Below are 26,558 nucleotides of genomic sequence, written 5' to 3' on the forward strand. Positions count from 1 at the left end.
TGTTGTTGTTGTTGTTTTGAGACACATCTTACTCTGTTGCCCAGGTCAGAGTGCAATGGCATGATTTTGACTCACTGCAGCCTCAACCTCCTGGGCTCAAGTGATCCTTCCCACCTCAGTCTCCCAAGTAGCTGGGACTACAGACATGCACTACCATGCCTAGCTAATTTTTTGATTATGTGTAGTGACAAGGTCTCACTAGTTTACCCAGGCCGGTCTCAAACTTCTGGCCCCAAGTGAGCCTTTCACGTTGGTCTCCCAAAGTGTTGGATTATAGGCATGAGCCACTGCACTTAACCAGCATTCTTAAATGTAATAACGTTATGTGTCCTAACAGAATATACCAGGTGCAAATAAGAATATTGTGTATTCTCTTGCTTTTGACTGGAAAGTTTTGTACATGTCTGTTAAGCCTACTTGGTCTATGATAGGGTATGAATGTCCATGTTCTCCAGACTTCATGCTGCATTATAATCCTCAGTGTTGGATGTGGAACCTGGTGAGAGGTATTTGGATCATGGTCATAGGGGTAAATTCCTCATGAATGGCTTGGCACCATCCTTTTGGTAATCAATAAGTTCACACTTCATTGATTCAAGTGAGAGCTGTTTCCTTAAAAAAAACATGGCTATTTCACTCACACTTGCTCAGTCTCTTATCATGTGATATATCCAGTTATTCTTTGCCTGCCAGCATTATTGTAAGCTTCCTGAGATCCTCACCAGAAGCTGATGCTGGCACACACTTCTTGTACAGTCTGCTTACTTGGCAGCCAAGTAAACTCTTTTCTTTATAAATGATCCACTTTCAGGTATTCCGCTATATGCAAAGTAATTAATACCGTCTATAATGTTGTCTGAGTTTTCTGTTTTCTTACTGAATTTTCATCTGAATGTTCTAATTATTGAAAATGTGATCTTGATGTCTACAATTATTATGTTCCTATGTAGTTTTTTCTTCACTTAACATTTGCTTAATATATTTTAAAGCCCTGATGTTACATATAGATAGATAAATGTAATAGTTATAGATTCCTGGTAACTTGACCCATTTTGCCATTATATAAGTCTTTGTCTCGTGCTAGTACTTGACTTAAAGCATATAATGTCTAATATAATTATAACCACCTAAACAAATTGTACTTACTATTAGCATGAAATATAAATTTTTTCCACTGTTACTTTCAGCCTGTTTGACTCAATGCTAAAATAAGTCTCTTGTAGGCACCATATTGTATGCATTTTTTAAAACACTCAGGCATTTTGTTCCTATTTCTTTTTATAATTTAATTAATTTATTTGTTCATTTATTTTTGAGATAGGGTATCACTCTGTCAACCAGTCTGGTTTACAGTAGTGTGATCATGGCTCACTGCAGCCTCAATCTCTGAAACTTTTATGATCCTCTCATTTCAGTCTCTGAAGTAGCTGGGTTACAAGTATATGCCATCACAGGCAGCCATATTTTTTTTTTTTTTTTGGTATTTTTTGTAGAGACAGGGTTTTTTTCTTGTTGCTCAGGCTAGTCTTGGACTGCTGGGATCAAATGTTCAGTCCATGTCCTACTTCCAAAATCCTGAGATTACATTTCTTTTTATTAAGTGGTTTAATTTATACTTTAAATAATTGCTTAAAAAATGGAGTCACTGTTACCAGTTTTATTATCACTGTTTTATGTATTTTTTTGTAGATATGTTTTCTCATTTCCTGTTTTGCTGCCTTAATTTTTATTTTTATTTTGCAGTGGTTTTGATTTTTTAATTTTGTTTTGCATATTTTTAATGAATATTTTGTAATCTTAAAATATGGAGATTATATAACGCATCTTAATATATTTTAATCTCATAACAGCTTCAATTGAATATAAAAACTATACTTCTGTATGTATTTCCCAGTGTTATTGATATTAAAACTATTTCATATTGTGTACCTAGTAACATTTATGCAGATTTATTTTTTGTTTATCATATTCTCTACAACCTTAAGAGTTTTATGCACTATCATTATGATAGTAAAGAATTCTGTATGTCTTTATATTTACACTTAGTAGAGAGCTTTAAATTTGTATGTGGTTTTATAATACTGTTTAGTATCATTTTATTTTTCAGCAAATTGACTCATTTTAGCATTTCTTTTTTTTATATGCAGTTTCACTGTGTTGCTAAGTCTGATCTTGAACTCCTGGTCTCAAGTGAACTCACTGCTGTGTTCACCTAAAGCTGTAGAATTACAGGCATGAGCTACTGTGCCTGTCCACCATGTAGCATGTTTTGTAGGACTATGGTAGTAATGATGAACACCCTCACCTTTTATTTTGGAAAATATTTATTTGTATCTTCTTTTTAAAGTAAAGTAATTTAGAATCAAGAATTAGTGCTAAGAATTTTTTTTATTGCATCAAAATTTGGGAAGTTGTTTGACATTTTTATCTCCAAGCAACCTCTATATTACTTTTTCCCTGTAGTCTTCTAAGATTCATTTTGTGAATATATTGATCTACTTGACGATGTCCAATCGGTTTTACATTCCATTTATAATTTTGTTTGACAGTTTTTGTATTGTATATTTTAGGGTATGACACCTCACGCCAGTTAATTGTGGTTTGATTAGTTTATAATTGTGTATGACAATATTTAACTCTTTATAATTTAAGACAGTATGGAGGAAAAATCAAACACGTATCAGCCATATGTCTATTGTCAATATAATTATCTCTTTTTTTGCCTAGATAGATATTATCCCTGTACTTCTTTATGACTACTGTATTTGTTGTGTAGGTTTATTGTGGATGATTATTTAACCCTAAGTGAGTAGTCATAAAACTTTTTCTAATTTCAGCACCTATCTGTGAATCTATTATTTTTGTGTGGGAGCAAATCTTTTTTATTTTTTATTATTTATTTATTTATTTATTTATTTTGAGATGGACTCTTGCTCTGTTGCCAGGCTGGAGTTCAGTGGTGCAATCTTGGTTCATGGTAACCTCTGCCTCCTGGGTTCAAGCAATTTCACTGTCTCAGCCTCCAGAGTAGCTGGAACTACAGGTGTGCACCACCACACCCAGCTAATTCTTTGTGTTTTAGTAGAGATGGGGTTTCACCATGTTGGGCAAGATGGTCTTGATCTCCTGACCTCGTCATCTGCCACCTCGACCTCTCAGTGTGCTGAGATTATAGGTGTGAGCTGCTGCTCCCAACCGGGAGAAAATGTTAGATTTGAAGATAATTTTAAAACCATCAGATACCAGAATCTATTCTAGGTATTGTTCATTTTTACTTGTCAGAAACACGTAACAAAATTTATAATGCAGTATTATTAAATATTCATTTTGGTCATGTTAATTACATTGACATTATTATGCTACATATTGCTAGAATGTTTTTGTCTGGCAAAGCCAAATCTCAATACACATTACACAACATGAATTTTTCTCATTTCTTGGCACTTTTCAAACACCATTCTGTTTTCTGTTCCTGAGAGTGTGGCTACGTTATGTATTTTATACAGTCTCTGTCTCTTTGAGGCTGGCTCATTTCTTTTTGCATAATGTCAGTAACATTTATCTTTATAGTTAGAATGTTTTCTGGTTTTTGAAAACTGAGTGAAATTCTAATATTTTCAAATTATACCTACTGAATGATTTTGGTGACAGAAATTTGCATTACTTCAAGAATGCCATGTGAAATTCCAAAAGCATTGCATTAAATTTGTCGACTACATTGAGCAGTGTGGACATCTTCATAATATTAATTATTTCAGCCTTTCAACAACAGCATGTTAAAGAGCTTGTTGTTTAATTTATATATATTTATGAAATTTTCAGCTTTTTTATGGTTTTATACTCATTCTATTTTGATGGTAGTAATTTTTTAAAATTCAGTTTTAAAAATTTTGTTAAGACTTCTTTTTTGATCTAAGAAGTGGTCTATCAAGGACAATGTTGGATGAGATATTGAGATGAATGTATCCTGATATTGTTGAGTGTTCTCTATACCTCTGTTAGGAATAATTGTTTTATACTGCCTTCAAGTCCTCTGTTTCTTTACTAATGTGTCTTGTTTCATTTTTATTATAGAATATGGGGTATTGAAGTATCCTAGTAATATATGCTCTGTGATTCTTTAGTTTTTGTCAATATTTGCTTTATATACTTCGAACCTTAATGTGAGATATACACACACACAAATGTACATAAAAATTTGTCATAGGTTCCCAGTGAATGAATCTATTATTACTTAATATCTTCCTTTGTAGCTTTGGAGTTTGGACTTCAAGTAAATTTTATAAAATATGAGAGTTTTTGACTTAAGATATGTAGCTTGTATATTATTTTGAGCTGTTCTACCATTTTGTTAATATGTTTATGGAACATCTACTTCTATTTTGCTGCTCTCAGGTTTTTTTTTTTGGTCATTAAATCTGAAATGACTTGTAGAAAGGCAAGTTGGGTCTTCCTTTTTAAAATATGTTGTATAGATCTCTATTGAAAGTATGTCTCTTGATTGAAAAGTTATATATATGTGTGTGTGTGTATATATATAATTAAATAGAAAGACTAATGCTATTTGATTCTTTTATTTGATTCTTGTATCTTTGTTCCTCATTTCCTCTCTTTCTGGTCTTTGTGTCTTTTTAATTTCTGTATTAATATGCTTTTACTTTCTTATTTTCTTTTGTGCATCTATACAGATATTTTCTTTGTGATACCTTGGGGTTTACATAAAACCTCTGAAAGATACAACAATATACTTTAATCTTGTAAAAAATTAACTTCAGTTGCAAAGAAATATTCCTCCTCATTACATTTGCTCTCTCTTGTTATTTATGTTGCTAATTATATCTTTATGTTGTACATTCATTAACAGATGTTTATAAAAATTTCTATGCTTTTATCTTTAAATTTTTAAACAATAATTTAAAATGTTTTTTGCACCTTTATGATAATGTTATGGAATTCTATTTTTGTGTATGTGCATATCTTTCCCAGAATGATGTGTTTTCATATAATTAGGTGCTATTTTCTTGCATCATGTTATTTTCAGTGAAAGGAACTCTTTTTATCATCTTTGATATGTAGGTCACATGCAGTGCCAATATACTTTCTCAGAATTTGGTTATTTTGGAAGGTTTTTTTCTTTTTATTTGGTAGGACAGTTTTGTTGTTGGTATAATTTTCCCTTGACAGATATTTTTTTCAGGACTTAGACTATAGCACATAGTTCCCTTCTGGCCTGCAAATTTTTTGTTGGCAAATTCACTGTTTATCTCATGAGACTATGCTTGTAAATGACACATCACTTTCCTCTTGTATCCCCCAAGGTTTTCTTTTTGTCTGTGATTTTTGAAATTGAGTTCATATATATGTTGGTTATACATGTCTTTATGCATATCCTAGTTTGTTTGTTCAGCTTCTACATTTTTACATCATCTTTTTCTTCCGGGATTTTTTTTTTTTTTTTTGACTGAATCTCGCTCTGTCATCCAGGCTGGAGTGCAGTGGCATGATCTCGGCTCACTGCAACCTCCACTTCCTGGGTTCAAGCAATTCTCCTGTCTCAGCCTCATGTGTAGCTGGGATTACAGGTGCACACCACCATGTCTAGCCAATTTTTGTAGTTTTAGTTGAGATGGGGTTTCACCATGTTGGTCAGGCTGGTCTCGAACTCCTGACCTTATGATTTGCCTGCCTCAGCCTCCCAAAGTGCTGAGATTACAGGCGTGAGCCACTGCACCTGGCCTCTTCTAGGATTTTTAGTTATTATTTCTTTTTGTATTTTTTGCCTCTACAATGTTTTGATGTTTTAATGTTTTTGTTATTCCATTTTTTGTAGTTGTCTGTTTTCCTATTTCACTCACTGTTATTTAATTTGAAATTAATTTATGCATCTTCATTTTTTATGGTTGCTTTCTGAACATTTTATAATTTTTATATGGGGCTATGTTGTTGTAATATTTTGTATGTATTGTATTCTTTGATTGAGATTTGGACATTTAAAAAGAGCTATCTGTCACAGTCTTTATGATGTAGCTTATTTTCTGGCATAGCCTGAAACCAATTTTTTTAGCTAGAGATTCTGGGAATCTCTCAAACATGTTCTTAGAATGTGTCTTGTCTGAAATTTTGTGTTCATTTTTTAGTTAAAGAAATTTATTAGTGTTTCTTCTTAATGGCCAGTCGTCATTTTATACATGTGTTTTCTCTCTGTGGTACTGCAGTCTGTCTACTGCTGTAGCATTTACCTTTGGTCTTAGCAGACTCAAACTGTCATTCTAAAGAATACCACTGTAGTTGTCTGTTCTCATGCTGCTAATAAAGACATACCGAAGACTGGGTAATTTAAAAAGAAAAAAACTTTAGTGGACTCACTGTTCCATGTAAGTGGGGAGACCTTACAATCGTCGCAGAAAATAAAGGAAAATCAAAGTGACATCTTACATGGTAGCAGACAGAGAGAGGGCATGTGCAGAGGAACTCTCTTTTATAAAAACTATCAGATTTTGTGAGACTTGTTAACTGTCACAAGAACTGCATAGGAAATACCTGGCTCCATAATTCAATTACCTCCCACTAGGTTTCTCCCACAACTCAAGAGAATTATGGGAGCTGCAATTCAAAATGAGGTATAAATGGGGACGCAGAACCAAACCATATTAGCCACCACTTCCTTTAGTACTTAATGCCATGGGAGACAGAAACCAGTGTGTAAAAAGCCAGAAATAGAAATGTATGTGGTCACTATTATTGTCGGTTTTTTTGGAAAAAAACAGGTGTTGGCAATTTACTTCTAAAGGCACTGTATTATGTTTGGGGAGCAGGAAGAGGTTTGTTGGGTAAATGTTACGGGCTTTTCCTTCTATGTGACTCTTTGCATTGTGCTCACCTGGGATACTGCACAGAAGTAACTTATTTATAAATCTTTCACAAATGTATTTTGTTCAGCATGTTTTTGTTGAATTTACATGTCTATGAAGGAATTAGTGTCTGTGGTACTTTTCTGTGCCATCTTGCTTATGTAGTTTGTATAATTTTATAGTTTAGATATATAGAGTATACAAATCTTAGTGTAGCAAGTGGAGTAATTTGTTATTTTTATTTTTTTTCAGTTATGTGTTCTTATTTTGCCCAAGACCTTTGGCCAGAGCAGAACATAAGAAGTTCATTTCAAAAAGTGATACTGAGAAGATATGGAAAATGTAGAGATGAGAATTTACCACTAAGAAAAGACTGTAAAAGTGTGGATGATTGTAAAATGCACAAAAGAGTTTATGAGAAACTTAACAAATGTTTGACAGCTACCCAGAGCAAAACATTTCTATGTTATAAATCTGTAAATGTCATTTACAAATTTTCAAATTCAAATAGATGTAAGACAAGACATCCTAAAAAGAAATCTTTTAAATGTAGCAAATGTGACAAATCATTTTGCATGCTTTCACATCTAATTCAACATAAAATAATTCATACTAGAGTGAATTCCTACAAATGTGAAGAATGTGGCAAAGCCTTTAACCAGTCCTCATACCTTACTACACATAAGATAATTCATACTGGAGAGAAACCATACAAATGTGAAGAATGTGGCAAGGCTTTTAAGCACCCATCAACCCTTAGTAAACATAAGAGAATTCATGGTGGAGATAATTCCTGCCAATGTGAAGAATGTGGAAAAGCTTTTAAGCAATTATCAAACCTTAATAACCATAAGAGAATTCATACTGGAGAGAAACCCTACAAATGTGAACAATGTGGAAAAGCTTTTAATCACTCCTCAACCCTTAGGAAACATAAGATAATCCATAGTGGAGAAAAACCCTACAAATGTGAAGAATGTGGCAAAGCTTTTAATTGCTCATCAATCCTTAGGAAACATAAGATAATCCATAGTGGAGAAAAACCCTACAAATGTGAAGAATGTGGCAAGGCTTTTAACCACCCATCAACCCGTAGTAAACACAAGAGAATTCATAGTGAAGATAAACCCTACAAATGTGAAGAATGTGGAAAAGCTTTCAAGCAGTTATCAAACCTTAATAACCATAAGAGAATTCATACAGGAGAGAAACCCTTCAAATGTGAAGAATGTGGCAAAGCTTTTAACCAGTTATCAACCCTTACTAAACATAAGAGAATTCATACTGGAGAGAAACCCTACAAATGTGAAGAATGTGGGAAAGCTTTTAAGCAGTCATCAACCCTTACCAAACATAAGAGAATTCATAGTGGAGAGAAGCCCTTCAAATGTGAAGAATGTGGCAAAGGCCTTTGTGACTCCTCATCCCTTACTATATGTAAGAGAATTCATAGTGGAGGAAAACCCTACATGTGTGAAGAATGTGGCAAAGGCTTTTGCAAGTCCTCATCCCTTACTACACATGAGGGAATTCATAGTGGGGAAAAACCCTACAAATGTGAAGAATGTGGCAAAACTTTTAACCACCCATCAAACGTTAGTAAACATAAGAGAATTCATAGTGGAGATAAACCCTACAAATGTGGAAAAGCTTTTAAGCAGTTATCAAACCTTAATAACCATAAGGGAATTCATTTTGGAGAGAAACCCTTCAAATGTGAAGAATGTGGCAAAGCTTTTAACCAGTTATCAACCCTCACTAAACATAAGAGAATTCATACTGGAGAGAAACCCTACAAATGTGAAGCATGTGGGAAAGCTTTTAAGCAGTCATCAACCCTTACCAAACATAAGAGGATTCATAGTGGAGAGAAACCCTTCAAACGTGAAGAATGTGACAAAGCTTTTAACCAGTTTTCAAACCTTACTACACATAAGGGAATTCATAATGGAGCGAAGCCCTTCAAATGTGAAGAATGTTGCAAAACTTTTAACCAGTTTTATAAACTTACTGTACATAAGAGAATTCATAATGGAGAGAATCCCTACAAATGTGAAGAATGTGGAAAAGCTTTTAATCACTCCTCAGTCCTTAGGAAACATAAGATAATCCATAGTGGAGAAAAACCCTACAAATGTGAAGAGTGTGGCAAAGCTTTTAATCGCTCATCAGTCCTTAGGAAACATAAGATAATCCATAGTGGAGAAAAACCCTACAAATGTGAAGAATGTAGCAAGGCTTTTAATCACCCATCAACTCTTAGTAAACATAAGAGAATTCATAGTGGAGATAAACCCTACAAATGTGAAGAATGTGGAAAAGCTTTCAAGCAGTTATCAAACCTTAATAACCATAAGAGAATTCATACTGGAGAGAAACCCTTCAAATGTGAAGAATGTGGCAAGGCTTTTAACCAGCTGTCAACCCTTACTAAACATAAGAGAATTCATACTGGAGAGAAACCCTACAAATGTGAAGAATGTGGGAAAGCTTTTAAGCAGTCATCAACCCTTACTGAACATAAGAGAATTCATAGTGGAGAGAAATCCTTCAAATGTGAAGAATGTGGCAAAGGCTTTTGTGACTCCTCATCCCTTATGACACATAAGAGAATTCATAGTGGAGAGAAACCCTTCAAATGTGAAGAATGTGGCAAAGGCTTTTGTGACTCCTCATCCCTTAGGACACATAAGAGAGTTCATAGTGGAGAAAAACCCTACAAATGTGAAGAATGTGGCAAAGGTTTTTGTAACTCCTCATCCCTTGCTACACATAAGGGAATTCATAGTGGGGAAAAACCCTACAAATGTGAAGAATGTGGCAAAGCTTTTAACCACCTATCAACCCTTACTAGACATAAGATAATTCATAGTGAGGAAAAACCCTACAAATGTGGAGAATGTGGGAAAGCTTTTAATGACCCATCAACCCTTAGTAAACATAAGAGAATTCATAGTGGAGATAAACCCTACAAATGTGGAGAATGTGGAAAAGCTTTTAAGCAGTTGTCAAACCTTAATAACCATAAGAGAATTCATAGTGGAGATAAACCCTACAAATGTGAAGAATGTGGAAAAGCTTTTAAGCAGTTGTCAAACCTTAATAACCATAAGAGAATTCATACTGGAGAGAAACCCTTCAAATGTGAAGAATGTGGCAAAGCTTTTAACCAGCTATCAACCCTTATTAAGCATAAGAGAATTCATACTGAAGAGAAACCCTACAAATGTGAAGAATGTGAGAATGCTTTTAAGCAGTCATCAACCCTTACCAAACATAAGAGAATTCATAGTGGAGAGAAGCCCTTCAAAAGTGAAGAATGTGGCAAAGGCTTTTGTGACTCCTCATCCTTTACTACACATAAGGTAATTCATAGTGGAGAGAAACCCTTGAAATGTGAAGAATGTGGCAAAAGCTTTTGTGACTCCTCATCCCTTACTACACATAAGAGAATTCATAGTGAATAAAAACCCTTCAAATGTGAAGAATATGGCAAAGCTTTTAACCACCCATCAACCCTTACTAAACATAACTCATAGTGGAGATACACCCTTCAAATGTGAAGAATGTGGCAAAGCTTTCAAGCAGCCATCAAACCTTAGTATACATAAGAGCCTTCATACTGTAGAGAAGGCTTACAAATGTGAAGAATGTGGAAAATCTATTAACTATTTCTCAAACCTTACTAGACATAAGAGAATTCATACTGGAGAGCAACCCTACACATGGGAAGAATGTGGCAAAGCCGTTAACTGTTCCTCAATCCTTACTACACATAAGGCAATTCATACTGCAGAGAAACCCTACAAATGTGAACAGTAGGGAAAGGCTTTGGTGTATTCTTAGCCTTTACTTAACATAAGAATTCATGGTAAAGAGAAACCCTATACAAATGTGAAGAATGTGGCAAAGACTTTTGTGAATCCTCAGCCAGCCCTTGGTAAACATAAAATAACTCATACTGAAGCATGTAGGAAAGCTTTTTACCAGTACTCAACTCTTACTAACCATAAGCGACTTCACACTGAAGAGAAATCCTACACTCATGATGAATGTGGAAAAGTTTTTAACTGTTCCTTAAACCTTACAAAACATGAGATAATGCATAATGAATGGAAACTCTACTAATGGTAATGTGGCAAAGCCTTTAGTGTATTATTAATCTTTACTAAACATAAGGTAGTTCATACTGGAGAGAATTCCAACAAATATGAAAAATGTAAAGATTTTAACAAGTTCTCAACACTTATTACACACAATTCATATTGGAGAGAAACCCTACTAGCATGAAGAATGTGGCAAAGCCTTTTACGAGTCCTCAGTTCATAGCAGACATAAAATAATTTATATTGGAGAAAAACTCTATGAACCCAAAAGATGGGACAATGCTTTTAACAACACCTCAAACTTTTTTTTTTTTTTTTGATGGAGTCTCACTCTGTCACCCAGGCTGGAGTGCAGTAGCATGTTCTCAGCTCACTGCAAGCTCCGCCTCCCGAGTTCATGCCATTCTCCTGCCTTAGCCTCACGAGTAGCTGGGACTACAGGCGCCCACCACCATGCCCAGCTATTTTTTTGCATTTTTTACTAGAGATGGGGTTTCACCATGTTAGCCAGGATAGTCTCTATCTCCTGACCTCATAATCCACCTGCCTTGACTTCCCAAAGTGCTGGGATTACAGGCATGAGCCACTGTACCTGGCCCACCTTAAACTTTTGGAAATATAATGTTCCCAGACCCCAGAAATATGAAGAATGTGTCAAAGACTTTAAATGGTTGTCAGTCTTGATTGTAGGTAAGATACTTCATACTGTAGAAAACTACATGTGTGAAGAATGTGACAAAACTTTTAGTGTTCACATTTTATTGCACAAGAAAGCATTTATACTTGAGAAAAAAATTGTAGAATTATAAAGAATGTGGAAAAGCCATTGATATCTGCTCATATCTTAACATCCAAGAACTCAATAAAAGCATTGTAAGTGTAATTACTGGCAAAATATCCTTCAGAAAATATAAACCGTTAAAGTGAAGAAGAGCATTCTGAAGACAAACATTACAAATGTATAGGGGGTTGTAGTATGATTACTTGTGTCATAGGCATTATTGTGCAGATTTTGTATTAGAGGAAAACCCTGAAACAGTTTCTCAAACGTTGTTCAACATAAGGGAATTTATATTGGAGAAAAGCTTAATAAATGTAATGATTTTGAATGAAGAATTGTTAAAAAATGACAACTAGAAAAACACCAGAGTTGATAGTAAAATATATTTTTACAGATGCAGTAAATATGAAAAAGACATTTACTTCAAAACTAGGTGTATGTCAACATCAGATATTTCACAGTTGAAATTTCAACTAAGGCACTGACCCTCTAGACATTACACTAAATCAGAGTGTTGAGTGTAGAAAATTACCCAAAACTAAAGATGTTAGGTAAATTATTTGTAAATAACTTTAAAATAAGAAAACAGGAGAGTTACAGTTGCATTCAAAGTATGCTATTTTCAATGAAAAAACTTCGTTTTTTTGGGGGGGAAATTAGTAATGATATAATTCATCTCACAAATTACTTCATGTCGTATCTTTTATTTTAGTGGTCATAATAAAAATCATAGAAAAATATATTTAATATCCATACGTTTCTAAGTCCTGAATAAGTATTTTTAAAAATTTGTTATATATTTTTATTTGAACATGTGAACTCTGCCCACAAACACATACAGACTTTGAGTGCTGATTCACATAAAGTTAAATATACACGTTAGTCTAATGATATGCCTTAATTGTAATAGAATTGTAGAGAGTGTGTATGAGTTTTACCTATTTTCAGAAAAAAAGCGATATTATAACAAAACAATAAGGTGTCTAATATACTAAACTAAAAACCTCATGAATGCTGAATGCAAATCTGTTTAATTCATTACTGTACACACTACTTTTCCTGTTTCTTATAATTTGTTTTTTGTTTTATAGTATAAGATGTAATAATTGTGAGCTGGTTAGTAATTTTCATAAAATTTTGTAGGGCAAATGAAATAATTTTTAGATGTAATTTCATAATTAGTATAGTTATACCTTTTTAGTTAGAGCATTGTGTTCAATTGGAGAACCTTCTGTAAGCTTTCTATTTACTTGTTCCTTTTACATTTTAAAGTTGACATAAGTAAATTTATTGGCTTATGACATAAGTCAGTTTATTCAGATAACTACTTGGGAGGCTTCATGAGTCATGAGGATTTTGGGTTTGTCTTTTATTGTTTTTTCTGTCTGCTTTTTTTGTTTGTTTGTTTGTTTGTTTTTGTTTTTTTTCTTTTTGTGAGACGGTGTCTCACTCTGTCCCCCAGGCTGGAGTGCAGTGGGATGATCTTGGCTCACTGCAGCCTCCACCTCTCGAGTTCAAGTTCCCCTGTCTCAGCCTTCCCAGTAGCTGCGATTACATGTGCCTGCCATGACACCTGCCTGATTTTTCTGCTTTTAGTTTCATCATGTTGGCCAGGCTTGTCTTGAACTCGTGGCCTCAGGTGATCTGACAGTTTCGGCCTCCCAAAGTGCTGGGATTACAGGTGTGAGCCACTACACCTGGCAAAGATGTTTTGATATATTAATGTAGCAAACAAAAATGACAGTGCTTATGTAACAGATGCTCCATAATTTCTGCTGGAGTTAGCTTGCAAGTTCAAGTCAGAGATGGAAAATATCAGTGGTGAAGAAATAACATTGATTCTTCATGTGAACAGAACCTTTTTCCTGGCTGCACAGCTGACGATTGATTTGAAGATAACTTCTGCTTTTATTTTCTGATTATCTTCAGTTTTTTTGTCTTATGTGTATTCCAACTATGTATGCATCACAGACCTTCTTTTTCTGTGTTATGGCTACAGTGTTCTCACTTTTATTTTTATACCATGTCATTTCACATGGTACATTGTAGATTTTGATTAGAAAGTTGTTTTTTGTTTTGTTTTGTTTTTTGAGATAGAGTTTCACTCTTGTCCAGGCTGTGTGCAGTGGTGATCTCGGGTCACCACAACCTCTGCCTCTTGGATTTAAGTGATTCTCCTGCCTCAGCCTCCGGGGTAGCTGCGATTGCAGGCATGTACCAACATACTCGGCTAATTTTGTATGTTTAGTAGAGATAGGGTTTTTCCATGTTGGTCAGGCTGGTCTCGACCTCCCAACTGCAGGTTATCTGCCCCTCGGCCTTCCAAAGTGCTGAGATTACAGGCGTGAGCCACTCCTCACAGCCCGAAAGTTGGTATTTTTAATGTACTAAAAGTTGGTTTTAACTGGAGAGTTTGCTTATCAATATAACTTTGACATCAGATAAAGGCATACATTATCCACACGGGAGAGAATTAAATCATTTAACATTGTTTTTCTTTGTTTGTAAAAGAAAAATTTTAAAAGATTCTTATACAAAGTGTGCCAAATATAAAATATATCTTTGAAATTAAATTTCTAACAGTTAATGGTAAGGAATTTTTAATGTTTTGTGATATAGCACAACTTATGTTTCCATGCAGAATATTCTGTATTTAAGCGTGAATGTTAAAATTTGCAAAATAATAAAATTACCTCTGTAGATTTTAAATTTGAATAATTTTTGATATTGATATTACAATTTGAAGGAATTTCTCAGTTGTATAAATTTTTTATTGGGTGAAGTTTAGCATACAATTTTTATACTTAGTCACCTAACTGCAGCCAACTCCTTGGCCATTTTCTCTGGAAAACGTGAAGATTATGCCAGTTTTTGAATTAAAAGATTTTCTGTTATTTTGCTTGCAAACTTGTTTACTGTGTTCACAGAGTGGCCAGTCATAGGACCACCAGCAATGCCTGCACTTTTACTGTCTTTAATTCCATTACCATCATCACCAGAAACTCCAGGTGTCCCAAACTTAAAGTAAAAGCCCTAAAATACATTGGCTTCTCCCAGGTACTGTGCTGTGTCCAGAACATGATGTTAGCTATCAGAGTTTCTATGGTTATAATTGACAAATGACAAAACAGCACAAAGTTATATATTGTTAGTACTATTCAGGCAAGTTTATGACAAATAGAGACCATATTTGAACTATTGTTAACTTTCTATAAAGTTTTAAAAATATTTTAACTTGATAGGGGAAAAGGGTATTCTTTAAAATACGATATTTTGAAGTATATATACATTGTCAAATGCTTAGTTGTATGTAATAAATGCATTAACTCACAGAATCAACATTTTTGCCGTGGGACCACATGGCATTGTCTTAGCATTTTTCAAAAATACAAATACATTATTATGCACTATAGCCACCATGCTGTACAATAAATCTCTTATTCTTCCTATGCAACTATAGTTATGTATTCTTGGTAAGACATTTTTCCAACCCCCCTTTTCTTCTAAATACCTTGGCACCTGGTGGTCACTATTATACTCTGTACTTCAATGTTTTTTAGAATCCATGTGTAAGTGGAATCATGAGATACTAGTCTTTCTATGACTGGCTTAATTCAACTAATATCTTCCAGGTTAATCCATGTCATTTAAAATAATAGAATTTTTTAAAAGATAATCCATTTTGTGTATATACCATATTGTATTCATTTATGTATTAGATGTTGAACAGTTAATTCTATATTTGGACTATTGTGAAGGGTGCTGCAAACAACATAGAAGTGCAAGTATTTGTTCATTCTTATTTTATTTTGAATATCTAAAAGTGCAATTACTGTATTATATGGTAGATTGATTTTAAATTTTTTTCAGAAATCTCTCTTTTTTTTAATGGCTGTCCTCATTTATGTTCAAACCAATAGTGTGCAGGCATTTTCTTTACATCTTTACCAATGCTCTTTTTTTTTTCATTTGGTAAGAATTTTTGTAACAGGAGTGATTTGATAGCTCATAGTATTTTTTGTTGCCTTCCTCTGACAATAATTGACACTGAGCATTTTTTAATATATCTCTTGGCCATGTCTTTTCTTGAAAAATATTTTAAGATTTTTGCTCATAGTTATTTGTTTTTTGTTGTGTAGTCATTTGAGTTTCTTGCATATTTTATATATTATCCCCTTGTCACTCAATAATTTGCAAATACTTTCTCCCATTGTTTAGTTGTCTTGTAATGTTGATTGTATTAGATTCTGTACAGCAGGTTTTTAATTTGAAATAATCTGTCTTCCATTTTTTCTTTTATTCTCTGGGATTTTGAGGTTAAATTTAAAAAATCATTGCCCAGACCAATGCTGTGAGCCTTTTAGTCTGTGTGTTTATAGTAGTTTAGAGTTTCCAGTCTTACATTTAAGTAACTAATTTATTTTGAATTCTGAGATGAGGATCTCATTTTATTGCTTTGAATGTGGATATAAAGTTTCCTCAACACCATTTATTGAAGATACTGCCTTTTCCCTAAGAAACTGTCACCTTTTAAAGTATGTTACTGGTATTTTGATAGAGGTTGCATTATAACTGTAGATCACTATGTGTAATAGAGGTAGTTAACAATATTAATGCCAATTCATGAATGAGTAATATTTTCCATTTTTGTGTTATTTAATGTTTTTAGAGTACAGTGTAAAGTGTTTCACCTTTTTGGTTGAGTTTGTTTCAAAGTATAGTTACTACAGTTATTGTGGATAAGATTGTTTTTAAATTTCATTTTGATATAGTTGTTAGGGTATAGAAGTCCTACTGACTTTAGGATGTTGCTTTTGTGTTCCGCAAATTTAATGAATTTGTTTAATAGTTCTGATATTTTTTAGTAAAGTGTTCAACTTTTCTATACATAAGATTGTGTCATATTTGAACAGGATAATTTAACTTCTTTTATTCAATCTGAATTCCTTTGATTTTATTCTCTAATTTCTCTATCTTGGACATTTGTACCATGTTTAGTAGGACTGAAGAAAGTGGACATCCTTGTTCTAGCTCATAGAGTGAAAGCTTACAACTTTTCCTGTTTAGTGTGTTCTTAGGTGTTTTTTTTTTTTTTGCTATGCATGAGATATTTTGACTTGAGATGATTTTTTTCTATATCTAATTTTTTCAGAGATTTATCATAAAGGGATGTTAAATTATGTCAAACTTTTATTCTACATCTATTTAAATTTTAGAGTTGTGAAATCATAACTAATCCTACATAAATAAAAAAAGTTTTAAAGACTACTATGAACATCACTGTGCATGCAAATTACAAAATTTGTAGAAAATAAATAATTTTCTGAATACTCACAACTTCCCAAGATTGAACCAAAAGAAACAGAAGTCTTGAACAGAGCAAAAATGTATAAAATGTATAATGAGATTGAATAAGTAATACAAAACATACCAATCACAAAAGGCCCTGGATGGCTGGGTGTGGTGGCCCATACCTGTAATCCCAACACTCTGGGAGGCCATGGCAGGTGGATCACCTGAGGTCGGGAGTTCAAGACCAGCCTGAAAAACACGGAGAAACTCTGTCTCTACTAAAAATACAAAAAATAGGCAGGGGTGGTGGTACATGCCTGTAATCCCAACTACTTGGGAGGCTGAGGCAGGAGAATTGGCTCAACCTGGGTGGTGGAGGTTGTGGTCAGCTGAGATCATGCCATTGCACTCCAGCCTGGGCAACCAGAGTGAAACTCTGTCTCAGAATAATAATAATAATAATAATAATAATAATAATAATAATAATAATAATATAATCCCTGGATCAGAAGAATTCACAGCCAAATTCTACCACATATACGAAGATGAGCTGGTGCTATACTGAATGTATTCCAAGAAAATCAAGGTGAGATTCCACCCTAACTCATTATGTGAAATTGGTATTATCTTGATACTAGAATCTAGTGAAGAACAACAATAACAAAAGAAAAACACAGGCCAATGTTCCTGTGAACATTAAAACAAATTCTCCATGAAATACCAGCAAGCTGAATTCATGAGTAAATATTTTGCCACAATCATGTGAGTTTTATTCTGTATTCAAGAATGTTTCTTTATATGCAAGTCAATAAGTGCAATTTACCTTGTAAAAATAATAGCAAAAAGTTATGAACTAAATAGATGCAGAAAAAGCACTCAAGAAAATCCAATATTTATGGGGCAATGACAAAACATACCTCAATAAGAGCCATCTATTACAAATTCTCAACCAACATCATACTGAACAAGCCAATGTGGATGCATTCTTCATATGAATAGAAGTAAGACCAGAAAATCTACTGTAAACACTCCTGTTAACATAGTTCTGGAAATCCTAGCCAGAGCAGTTTAACAAAAGGCATTTATATAACAATAACGTCAAATTATCTTCACTGATGACATAATTTTCTACCTGGATTTCACCAAAAGACTTCTAAGCCTAAAAATGACTTCAGCAAAGTCTCAGAATATAAAATCAATATAGACAAATGAGTAGCATTTCACACACCAATAACATTGAAGCTGAGAACAAAATTGAAAACATGGTTCTGTTTACAATAGACACAAAAAATAATACCTAGGAATATGTTAAATCAAGGAAGTAAAGTATCTCTACAAGGAGAACCACAAAATACTGCTGAAAGAAATTAGAGACAACACAAATATTAACGGAAAAGCATACCATGCTCATTGAATTGAATAGTCAATAAAATTCAAATGTTTAGGCTGACTAAAGCAACCTGCAGATTAAGTGTTATTTCTATCATGCTATCAATGCCATTTTTATAGAAAAAAATACTATTCTAAAATTTATATGGAAGAATAAAAATGCCCAAATAGCCAAGGCAACTTTACACAAAAAGAACCTGGAGGCCCCCCACATTACCTGAGTTCAAACTGTACTACAAACTACAGTTACCAGTATAACATGGTTCTGTTGCAATAATATACATATAGACCCCTGGAACAGAAGAGAGAGCCCTGAAATAAAGGTACACTTCTACAACCAACTTATTTTTGACAAAGTCAACAGAAATAGATGAATGGGAATTAACTCCCTGTTCAATAAATGGTACCAAGAAAATTGGTTAGTCATGTGCGGAAGAAGAAAACTGGACCCCTACCTCTTAACATATAAAAAACATGACTAAAGATAGATTAATAACTGTGAGACTTCAAGCTATAGAAATCCTAGATGAACACCTAGAAATTATTCTAGGTACTGGCTCCTAAAGAAAATTTATGACTGACATTTTAAAAGTGAGTGCAACACAAAAATAAAAAATTCCATCTAATTAAAGAGCTTCTACACAGCAAAAGAAACCATTAGCCAAGTAAACAGACAACCTGCATTATGGAATTAAATATTTGTAAACTGCATATAAGAAGGATTAATATACAGAATTTATGAGAAATTTAATAAGCAAAAAAGGAGACAGATGAAATAGGCACTTCTCAAAGGAAGACCTAAGAGCTGGCAATAAACATGCAAAAAGTTGCTCAGTATTCATAATCATCAGAGTGACGTACATCAAAATGACAGTGTGGTACCATTTTATACCAGTTAGAATTGCTGTTATTAAAAAGTGAAAAAACAGATGTTGTAGTTTCAAAGAAAAGGAAATTTTTATGCACTTGGTGAGAATGCAAATTAATTGAGCTCCTGTGGAAAGCAGTTTGGGGATTTCTCAAATAACTAAAAATAAAATTATCTTTTGACCCATCAACCTCATCAGTGGGTATATAGCCAAAGGAGAATAAATTATTTTACCAAGAAGATACTAAACAATCACTTGTTTATTGAAGCACTATTTACAAAAGCAAAGACATATAATTAAACGAGGTACTTAGGAATCTTAGATTGGATAAGAATAATGAGGTACTTATACACCATGCAATACTATACAGCCACAGAAAATAATAAATAATTTTTTTGTGCAGCAACATGTATACAGCAGAAGGCCATATTCTAAGCTAATTAACACAAATCAGAAAAACAAATACCACATGTTCTCACTTATATGTGGGAGCTAAACATTGGGTGCACATGGAAACAGTAAACACTGGGAATTTTAAAAAGAAAAAAGGAAGGGAGACAAGTATTGAGAAACTATCGGATCTGATGTATGCTGCTTGGGAAATGGGATTATTAAGTGCCCAAACCTCAACATCATGCAATATACTAGTGTTACAAATCTGCCTATGTACCTTCTGAATTTAAAAATAATTAAATCCTTTGTGGTATAATGACATGTTAGATTTCTCCAATTCTGGGTTAACAGTTGTAATTAGTGGTGAAAGAATTATTTACTCCTTAAGGCATAGGAATGAATGTTTGTTTACCAGGTCTCTTTGCATTCTATAAGCTGCTATCTCTGAAAACTCTTGACCTATAGCCTGAGAAGTGTTTTATTCCTAAGTATGCAGCTAAAACAAATGACTCTACATCTTTATCATTTATTATCTGTACAGTAGACTCTAGAGTTAATTTGTAACTCTACTCTTGGGGTAAAATGGTATGTTTAATCCCTTTTTTTTCAGAATGAACCATTTTTGAAAATGTGAGGCTGTGAAAATCCTGCTAAATTGCTGAATTAGGAAAAGGAAATATTTTTAAAAAATGCATAAAGGTCTTACTGCCATAGCTCAATAATGATGAAACAGACAGTGTGGGTTATTCAAGACCTACATTGCTGCAAATGCTCATTCCATCACAATCATTCTGGTAAAAAAAGGAACAATGGGTTAAGAAGGTTTAGAATACTTTTCTGATTCAATTGCAATGTTAGATTTCTGTTTTTATTTGCTATATAGAAGTCTGTACTTCAACAAAAGATGCCATGAATTTCAAGTTAATACGCTCACACATATATTCTCTCTAGAAGGGTACTAATGTGTTTGAATCGAAATGTAGCATTTGTGGCCAGGCACAATGGCTCATGCGTGTAATCAGACCTACATTGCTGCAAATGCTCATTCCATCGCAATCATTCTGGTAAAAAAAGGGAACAATGGGTTAAGAAGGTTTAGAATACTTTTCTGATTCAATTGCAGTGTTAGATTTGTTTTTATTTGCTATATAGAAGTCTGTACTTCAACAAAAGATGCCATGAATTTCAAGTTAATATGCTCACACATATATTCTCTCTAGAAGGGTACTAATGTGTTTGAATCGAAATGTAGCATTTGTGGCCAGGCACAATGGCTCATGCGTGTAATCCTAGCACTTTGGGAGGCTAAGGTGGGCGATCACCTGAGGTCAATGAGATCAGACTGGCCAACATGGTGAAGCCCCATCTCTACTAAAAATACAAAGTTAACTTGGCATGGTTGTGCACACCTGTAATCCTACCTACTCGAAAGTTTAAGGCAGGAGAATCGCTTGAGCCCAGGAGGCAGAGGTTGCAGTGAGCCAAGATTGCACCATTGCACTCCAGTCTGGGTGACAAGAGTGACTCCATCTCAACAACAACAACAAAAATGTAGCACTTCTGGCCTTTCTTGTGCTGCTCTGTTTGTGTGAAATAGGATGGCAGAAAGTAAAGCAGAGTCAATCATGATATTTCTAGTTTCTACAGTGACAGCATCTGAAATCTAGTGTTAAGTCAACTAGAAATAATGATAGTATTTACAAACTGAGAAAAAATAGTTCTTTATTTTTAGTTTATGTTTTATAGTTTATAAAATGTAGTTTCTGAATTATTAAGTTAAACAACTTGAACATGCAGATACATAAAATTTCATCTGAATGATAGTATTTTATTTATTTATTTATTTATTTATTTATTTATTTATTTATTTATTTTGAGACGGAGTCTTGCTCTGTCACCCAGGCTGGAGTGCAGTGGCCGGATCTCAACTCACTGCAAGCTCCGCCTTCCGGGTTTACGCCATTCTCCTGCCTCAGCCTCCCGAGTAGCTGGGACTACAGGCACCCGCCACCCTCGCCCAGCTAGTTTTTTGTATTTTTTAGTAGAGACGGGGTTTCACCGTGTTAGCCAGGATGGTCTCGAGCTCCTGACCTTGTGATCCACCCGTCTCGGCCTCCCAAAGTGCTAGGATTGCAGGCTTGAGCCACCGTGCCCGGCCTGGATGATAGTATTAATATTTTAATAGCTTATGATTTTGAGTTACAGTTGCCTCACTGGGTTTATCTGAAAGCAGTAGTTTATTTTCTAAGTATAAATAGAGAATAGGCTTTCCATAATCCTAAGTATAGAGATCTTTTAAGATTAGCACTATGATTATATCTGAATAAAATTTATAGATTTCAAGTAACAGAAATTTTGATTTTTTAATAGATATGAAAAAGCAATGAAAATAATTTGTTAAAGTGAGTTTTTTAAAAAAACTTCACGTGTTCGGTAAATAACATTTGAAACCACATTGTGACTGACTAGTAATTCCAATCTGTTTTATTTTAGTCACTGAGAAAACTTAATTAATTATTCAACAAAGGTATTTTTATATTAGTGGTTTTGAAACTTTCAGAAACTATTTATTATAAAAATTCAATATATTTTAAAAATAAAATTATTGCCTTTTTAAGTCAGAAGAGGGATGTCATTGTTAGAATTAATCTACCAAAGTATTTGTTTTAGACTTAATAATAACTACTTTAAACTGAAAATCAAGTTCTACATACTAGCTAAGGGTTAAAAAATGATATTAAAATTTATCTTTATTTCTACTAAATTAGAAAATTTAAAGCTGAAATGCGAAGTCAGGAATGAAAACAAGCATTGGATTAGAGTGTGTTTGGCATGGTGGTTAAGATTGAAACTCAGTATCAGGTAGTTCCTGATTGCATCCCAGGTCAGCCAATTATGGGCTGTATGACCTGAATAGTTTTATGTCGTCTCTGTGCTTGACTCCTCAGCTGTACACTGAGGATAATACTGCCAAAATCCTAGGGTTTTGGTAAAATGGAAGCAATTAATGCAAATAAAGGTGCCAGAAGAGGACACAGCACATAGCAAGTGTACGGACAATTTATAAGCTCTTATTTGTTGATTCTGTTAGATCATGATAAATGCTAATCCTGAAAACAAGGTGGCCACATTAGTAGTTTGTAACCCATTTTCATTCTTACTCAGTCTGTGGTAAAATAGAAGTTGGCAAATTCCCATATATTCATATACGACATGGATATAAATATGAAAAGATTTCTTATTGAGTACTATTCACACTCCAGTAACACTAGATAAATAAGCATTTAAATGCTGGGTGTTTGTCAATTTTAAAATTAGAGAAGGAGGCAAACTCTTTTTTCATATATTTAATAAATTCCTTATGTTCATTTGTTAAATTTAAATGTAGTTTAAAAATATAAATTCAAATAACTTTTCTTCTCTAACAAGTGAAGGAAATTATTTATTTAGACATTTAGAGAATTTTAAAGAGTTGCTTTAGAGTCTTTTAAAGTATTATATTGTTTTGAACATAAAAAATCAACATTTGATTCCTGAGTGTTGGGTTCAGACTATTCATGATATTAAAAGTTTACTTACCTACATCACGAAATGAGCAAGCCAGTTGAAATAAAAATGTATATGTGTATGTTTCCTGGAATTTTAAGAGGAAAAAACATTTTTTCTCTAGTCTAATTTCTTAAAGTTTTTCTCTCTTTTTTTAAATTACTAGTATTTTAGATTGACAAATTAAAGATGTATACATTTATGGGATACAATGGGATGTTTTAATATAGGTATATAATATGAAATAAGCCATATTAAAGAACATTTGTCAGCTCACTTAGCAATCATTTTTTGTGGTGAGACATTTGAAATTTACTCCCGGTTATTTTGAAATATATAATACAGTACAGTTTACTAGAGTCATGCTGCTGTGTAATCTCAAAACTTATTTTCCCCATTTGAAACCTTGTACCCTTTAGTCAACAACTTCTTATTTTCTTCCCACCACTCCCAGCCTCTAATAACCATTATTCCACTTTCTACTTTTTTGAGTTAAACTTTGTTAGATTCTACATATAAATGAGATCATGCAGTATTTGTCTTTCTTTGTCAGGTGTATTCCGTCTAGCATAGTGTCCTCCAAATTTATCTATATTGTTTTAAATAATAAGATTTACCCCCTTTTAAGACTAAATAGTATTCCATTGTGTATCTATACCACATTTAAGAAAATTAATTTAGATATATTAATGTATTCATCTATTGGTTTGAAACAATCGTTTCTTATTTAGGGATATTTTTTATCAAAGCAGGTGTGTCTCAGATGACTAGAAGTGAAACCTCATGCCTTGGAATTACCAGATAAACATTCCTTGGCCTTTGTTGTATGCATCAAAAGGATTGATGGCGTGAGTTTACTGGTGCAGAGAACCATTGCAAGTCTTCGCCTAAAGAAAATTTTTAGAGGTGTGTTTGTAAAAGTCACCCCCACCCAGAAACTAAAAGTCTGCTTATAGTGGAAGCTTATATAGTGGGACCTTATGGGACCTGGGGATTTCCAAATCTGAAGTCTGTCCAGGATCTCATTTTGAAGCGTGGACAAGCCAAGGTCAAGAATAAGACCATCCTTCTGACAGACAACACAGTGATTGAGGAGCATCTGGGGAAGTTTGGTGTCATTTGCTTGGAAGACTAGTAATGAAATTGCCTTTCCAGAGAAGCATTTCCAGGAGATCTCATGGTTCTTGTGCCCTTTCCACCTCTCAGTGGCCTGTCATGCTACCAAAAATAGAACAGGCTTCCTCAAGGAAATGGGCACACCTGGGTATTGAGATGAACACATCAAGCAGCTTACCTGTCAGCTGAACTAGACCCAGTTGCCAAAACTGCAGTGAATTTTTATCAATGAAATGGAAACATGTTTTTGCCTTTTTGGAGAATTTGTATCAAGTATATTCAGAGAAGATTATTTCCCGGTTTACCTTCAAAAACTGGAAAGGAAGGGTCAAAGAAAAGACAGTAGCTTATATTCATGGCAAGTAACTCTCATCACAGTCCAGTTTCAAGGAAAAATTCCAGAGTTTTCCACATTGGCTGCCACCTTATCTGAAAGCAGCATATTCTATGGAGGAAGGAATCTTGCTTTGTTCCATCTTCTATTCTAGGGTTTAATGTTGGTAAGTGAGTAACTCTAGCATTTGTACAAGCTCCCTAAGACTCCTGCAGCAGTCAACCAAGCACAGGGACGTAATTGAATCTGGAGATTCCTGGGGACTTGTTTTGAAAAAGACATGACATACACAGAAGAAGAAAGGCACAAAAGTAAATATTCATTTGTCTCTGCTGTAAGTCTATGTTCTAACTTTTCAGTGATGGCTTTGAGGGCTCTCAGACTTGACTGGCTCTAAGTGTATCTGGTGACTTTTGTATTCTAACCTGAAACTGGTTTAGTACTTTTTCCTAAAAGCTCAACATTTGAGAATGGGGACTCCTTCACCAGAAAAACATGTATAAACTCAAAATGTTGCTTGCAGTTCTGTGGTGTTTAGACCTTTCTCAATTACCTGTGCTCTTTACGGGTTTTGTTTTTTTTTTTTGGTTTTTGTTTTTGTCTTTGTCTTGAGATGGAATCTCACTCTGTTGCAGCTCTGATCTCAGCTCACTGCAGCCTCCACCTTCTTGGTTCAAGTGATTCTCCTGCCTCAGCCTCCCAAGTATCTGGGATTACAGGCATGTGCCATCATGACTGGATAATTTTTGTATTTTTAGTAGAGATGGAGACAGGGTTTTCACCATGTTGGCCAGGCTACTCTCGAACTCCTGACCCCAAGTGATCCACCCACCTCTGCCTCCCAAAGTGCTGGGATTACAGGCGTGAGCAACCGCACCTGGCCCTTGTGTACCTTATGTGAGGAAGTCCTGCTCTTAATCCATATATGTCATGCAGACCCTGATCTTGCTACTCTTGTTCCATGTCCTGTGGAAGACCAAAGTTTACCAAGATAGCTTTTTCCTTTCATGTTGGCAGACAGTGTTGCCCCCTGCACCATCTATAACTCAGAAATGCCCACCATTTCTCCCCCTGGGCTTCAGGATAGAATTACCTCATTTTTCTGATGATCAGCAGTCTCCCTTAAAACACAAATCAGGAAGAAATTAACAGTTTTCTTCATTTGGCATAAATGAAATTAGCACTTATTGGCTTTCTAGGCCCCAGACAGGAAGGCAACTTAATTTGTTCCTTGCATATTCTAGTTTCCAGAAGTATTACCCCTTGTCCTGCTGGTAATGACATAGTAGCTAGCAGACCAGCAACTGGGCATCTGGGGATTTTAACCCTGAAAACAGTGGGTCTGATAGTGCTTGTGTTTTTCATCAGTGTCCACCCCAAGTGGGTCTGAAGTTCCTGCTACTGTCTTCACTTAGTTACCCCCCCACTTGCCATCTGAGCAGTTGGTGAGGATGTGCCAGGCCTAGGTTAAACTTGGAAACATGCTTGACCATTCTATTCCCTGTTCCTTTCAGATCAGTTTGGCTGCAATTTTGACTCCTGGGACCCTCAAGCATAGCTGGGAAATCAAGTTAGAGGTATAACTGCCTTAAAATATGCCCACTTATGAGGTAATTAGATTGATTCTCTCCAGAGGTAACCTGCCAAGAAGAGATGCTATAGATGTTACTCTTATACTGTAAAACATTGTGAAATCAGATAACTTTAAAATGATGTATTACAAACTTATGGAAAAAGCAGTTGTGACTATGGAAGCCTAAGGCTTATATCCCAGCTGTCTTACACTAAATATGGGTACAGTGTTTCCACTCTTGTCTAAAAATGGGAGCTAATACCCTCCAACCTGTTTGCCTGACATGGTGGTTAAAAGGATTAAGCAAA

At 34.4% G+C, this 26,558-nt stretch overlaps 1 protein-coding gene across 1 annotated transcript in view; it reads left to right on the forward strand.

Moving 5' to 3' along the window:
- Nucleotides 1–26,558, forward strand: part of LOC104653868 (zinc finger protein 91-like) — a 78,901-nt gene that overhangs the window by 40,655 nt on the left and 11,688 nt on the right. The window contains exon 4 of the mRNA XM_030925350.1: nt 7,104–10,310. Within this exon, the coding sequence (XP_030781210.1) occupies nt 7,104–10,310 (3,207 nt within the window). The remainder of the gene's footprint in view (nt 1–7,103; nt 10,311–26,558) is intronic.

Source organism: Rhinopithecus roxellana, chromosome 20, assembly GCF_007565055.1.
Source record: "Rhinopithecus roxellana isolate Shanxi Qingling chromosome 20, ASM756505v1, whole genome shotgun sequence".
In the NCBI taxonomy this organism is placed as follows: Eukaryota; Metazoa; Chordata; class Mammalia; order Primates; family Cercopithecidae; genus Rhinopithecus; species Rhinopithecus roxellana.